The sequence below is a fragment of the Octopus bimaculoides genome, chromosome 11 (assembly GCF_001194135.2).
Source record: "Octopus bimaculoides isolate UCB-OBI-ISO-001 chromosome 11, ASM119413v2, whole genome shotgun sequence".
In the NCBI taxonomy this organism is placed as follows: Eukaryota; Metazoa; Mollusca; class Cephalopoda; order Octopoda; family Octopodidae; genus Octopus; species Octopus bimaculoides.
In genome coordinates, this window is record NC_068991.1 from 52,732,904 (window position 1) to 52,737,762 (window position 4,859).

Below are 4,859 nucleotides of genomic sequence, written 5' to 3' on the forward strand. Positions count from 1 at the left end.
AAAGAATGATGATTCTTCTAAGTATATAAACACTACTACTAAAAAAAAAAAACTTTCTTTCTTGTTTCAACTATTAAATTAGTAGTGATTTTTGTCTTGACTAAAACTTAATTTTAACCATTGAATTCGGTGAAATATAAATCATTTCACCAAACTTAATGGTGCCAGAATAATTAATATATCTATAAATTCTTAATTTTTTTTCCCTTTTTTTTGTCTTTTTAAGACGACCACAAGATTAACCCATGAATTTCATGGAATATGTTCTGGAACCTACTTCATAACTGTAAGTTATTCTCCATATTGGTCTTTGTTTACTACATTTTGTTAAATTATTACATTTGATAAGAATTCTGTTAATTTGGATAATTGCATGAATTGTTTTATGTGTTCCCTAATGTAAACTGAAAAATATGAATATATGATGAATAAGGATGTTTATTACTTTAAGTCAAAATGTTGGGTATGCTAACCATATCCAAAAGGTAACTAAATTGCTAAAATTTACATTAAGTATTGATGGTTACCTTATATAGTTAGAGACCATGGTGATAATGGAAAAACTTTGCACTTCAAAGGTTATCTTATATGGTTGCTTATCTTTGATGTTGTTTCTAAGAAACCTTTACCATTTTAAAACATTGACATATCATCATCATCATCTTTTGAATGTCTATGTATTTTCAAGGGCCAAAAGAGAGTATGTTGAAGTAGAGTCCTTCTACAGCCTGATGCTCTTCCAATCATCAACCTCTACTTTTCCAAGGGAGGTAATAATTTCCCATACTATTGGACAACTGAAACCCCAGACATGTTTTATGTATGAAACTGGAAACACATGACAGCCTCTTGTTTATAGAGATCGTGTAACAAGTCAAGGTATATCAGGAAGCTTGGATATCCTTTCGTTATGGATTGTAAGTCAATGACACTGACAGAAGGCTTTTGTTTATAAGCCAGCAAACACAAGGGAAACACATACACATATAGATAAACACACACATGCATGCATGTATACATATGTATGTAAATATGTACATACCTGTGGAGGTGCATGGCTTAGTGGTTAGGGTGTCAGCATCATGATTGTAAGATTGTGGTTTTGATTCCTGTACTGGGCGACGTGTTGTGTTCTTGAGCAAGACACTTCATTTCATGTTGCTCCAGTTCACTCAGCTGGCAAAAATTAGTAACGCTGCGATGGACTGGCGTCCCGTCCAGCTGGGGAACACATACGCCATTGAAACCGGGACACCAGGCCCATGAGCCTGATCTTCACCACATTAAACACTTCTACAGATATTAGTTCTCTGAAAATTGAAAAGTGGGCAGCTTTTTCACCCTATAACTCTTATTATTTGAAACTCCACAAAATATCCATAGGGCCTCTCCCTCAAAGTGAAAGGTAGATTGTATGATGCCTGTGCTCAGGTTGCTATGTTACATGTCAGTGACTGCAGAGGAGATACAAAGGCTGGAAAGAAATGGAACCAGCATGCTCCACTGGATGTGCAATGTTAGTGTGCATGTGCGACAGAGTGTAAGTGTCTTAAGAGAAGAATTGGGTTTAAGAGGCATCAGATGTAGTGTGTAAGGGAGAAGACTATGGGGGGAACCTGTGGAAGGGGTAGACCCAGGAACATGTGGGACAAAATGGTGGGAAAGGGTCTTCAGATGTTGAGCCTCACAGAGGAGATGACAAGGGACCGAGACTTCTGGCAATTCGTTGTGCTTGAGAAGTCATGTCAAGCTAAGAGAAATTGTGACAAGCCATGCCCCCCTGACCAAATCTGTCCTCTGTCAAAACTCCCCCACCATCTTCTCATCATCCACCATCCCATCATATCACCTATGATCACTACCCACTATAGGCCCCTCCTCTCTCCTTCAATTGCCTGTTTGCATACTCTGTGCCCTCACATACCTTTTATATCCCACTACCTTCCACTCCAATTTCTCTTACCATTACTTACTAATGACCCTTTCCTCATCTCTAGATATCTCCTCTTACACTCTTATGGAACATCCCCTTCTCTCTACTCTGTACCATTTACACTCCTCCCATCACTACCTGAGGGTAGGTCCCAAAGCATCTCCAACTCCATCTCTCTCTCTCTCTCACTCTGACTCTCTCACTCTGACTCTCTCACTCTGACTCTCTCACTCTGACTCTCTCTCTCCTCTCGTTTCTTACTGGGTTGCCAAGTATCTCCTCTATTGTAAGACACCTCTCTCTATGCCTCTATTATACTCTAACCTCTCAACTGGCACAAAGCCCCTTCCCATGGTTTCACTCTCTCTCCTAGCTGAGAGGTCTTCATCTTGCAAGTTACTGGATGACCCTACTGATGTCAGTACCAGTACTGATGCCACATAAGAAGCACCCAGTACACTCCTCTACTAAGTGATTGGCATTAGGAAAGGCATTCAGCCCTGGAAATCATGCCAAAGCAGACAATGGAACCTGGTGCAGCTCTCTGGCTTGCCAGCTCCTGTCAACCAACCAGCTCATGCCAGCATAGAAAACATGTTAAATGATGGTAATCATGATGATCGAAGAAAGGAGTTAACAGAACATATTACAATTGTTTCATCACTATTCAGTATAACCAATTTTGTATGATATTGTAATCATGTTGGCAACTATTGATTAATTTTCATGTGTTATGTAAGATTTCTTTTATTGCACATTTTAGAAATGATTCCTCAGAAATCCATTCAAAATAATATCAATTTTTAAAGAATTCTGAGAAATCATTTAAAAGGAATTCTGGATTTGATTGATGTTGTTTGGACTCTAACAATACATTTCCTTTATTCTGTTGTCTGAAGATCAAAATTTTAAGACTAACTTGAGTTTGTTTGCTAGGATTATCATCATACTTGTCATTATTTAATGTCTCTTTTTTTTCCATGCTGGAATGAACCAAATGTTTTGACAGGAACCAGTGAGCCAGAGGGTTGTGCCAAGCTACAACATCTGCTTTGGCATGGTTCCAACAGCTGGATGTCCTTTAAAATACCAACTACTTCACAAAGTATGCCGGGTGCTTTTTTTTTTTTTGTGGCACCAGCACTTGTGAGAACACGAGTGAGTATAGTATTGAAGGAGGTGAAAGTAGGACAGACGGACAAGAGCAGGTGTCTTGCTGAAGAGGTGAATACATGTGGCTTCCCCAACTGGGAAGAGAGAAAGATGTGAGGTTAAAGCACAAGGATATGTTATGATGAAAGTATTGAAGCTTCTCTCTCATTTGTTTTGTTTGTTTATTTCAATATTTATTCATTGGATGTCTTTTTTCTTTTCATTTTAAAGGTTGAAATACTTGATGAAGATCCCTTCAGCAACTGTATTTGTGTAAACAGGAAGCAACAATGTGGTGGAGGATGTTATCGGTCGAAATCTAAAAACTTTACGAGTAAGTGAAACTAAATCAATGCCAAAGAAACATTATTAAAATACAGGTTATGTATTGTGCATTTTGCATAAAATGTCTGGAAATCAGCAATGAAGGTTGATGGTAGGTGGGTGGATATAGAGTCTGCGGGAGTTTCAGAGTAATGTAGTTTGTATGATGGTGGCAGTCATGAGTAAGGTGCTTAATGGACTTATGGGGAATAAGATAGAGTATTAGTAATGGAAGGAAATAGGGGTTATGGGTAGCTAGTCAGTTCAGCCAGTTAGGTGGTGGATAGCTAGCTGCTTGAGAGGAGATAATAGTGGTATGAAAAAAACGAGGCATTCGTAATTTGAAAAGAGGCGAGCATTTGAAGATTACTGATAAATGTAGGGTTGGTTTCTGATGTGGATATATTTTTCTGCTGTCTTAAATGTAGGTCTATAGGGATGAGAATACTGTCCTTGATTTGGAAGCAGTAATTTAGTGTAAAATAAATTTGTATGTTTCATAGAGTTTAGCAGTTGGTCAGAGAGTAAATATTTGAAATGATAACTGAATAATATTTGTCTTTTGTCAATGAAATGGAACTAAAAGATCTGACGAGATCAATAACTTTAATTTGGCATAGACATCCACTAAGTGATAAAGATTAGTGTTATCAAACCAGGGTAAGTGGAACAAAAGTGATGTAATAATAAGTACTCTCTAATATTATCAACTAAGCATAGTTGAAAATCTAATAATCTTTTATTTCAAATCACACCTGGTAGAATAAAAACAGCATTGTAATTTACTTACATAATAATATATATTTGGATTTATAACATCTAGATATCCAAGGAACCTCTGCACTTGTATATTCATCTGATCAATTCTGCTAAATTTCCAGGTATCATTTTAGTTATTAAACAGTCAAAAAATTCACAAAACTGACATTATCGAAACCCATCATTTTCCATGATAAACCCTGAAAGGTATTTGAAAGTCTAATTTAGTTATTTGTGTGTAATTAATATTTATCTCTAGTTTACTTCTTAATCCTAAATATTATTTTTCAGTTAACTAGTTATAATTAAGAATTACTATGACCACTGCAAAGATGTTTAGTTCAAGTGACTTATGTGTGAGTGAGAGAGAGTCTGGGGGGAGAGTCCTTCTCTTTTGGTGCCTTATAACTTAACACACTCACTGGTAAAATTTCCACTTATTTCTTTTTTATTTTTCTAAAATTTTCGTTGCATCTTGCAAACTTTTCAATGGTCAATGGCACAGGAGTGGCTGTGTGGTAAGTAGCTTGCTTATCAACCACATGGTTCCAGGTTCATTCCCACTGTGTAGCACCTTGGGCAAATGCCTTCTACTATATCTTTGGGCCGATCAAAGCCTTGTGAGTGGATTTGGTAGACGGAAACTGAAAGAAGCCTGTCATATATATGTATGTGTGTGTATATGTTTGTG

At 37.0% G+C, this 4,859-nt stretch overlaps 1 protein-coding gene across 1 annotated transcript in view; it reads left to right on the plus strand.

Annotated features, from left to right (window-relative positions):
- LOC106875973 (uncharacterized) overlaps positions 1–4,859 on the plus strand; it is a 42,667-nt gene that overhangs the window by 29,609 nt on the left and 8,199 nt on the right. Inside the window, exons 7-8 of the mRNA XM_014924317.2 lie at positions 227–286; positions 3,317–3,419. Coding sequence (XP_014779803.1) covers positions 227–286; positions 3,317–3,419 — 163 coding nt within the window. The remainder of the gene's footprint in view (positions 1–226; positions 287–3,316; positions 3,420–4,859) is intronic.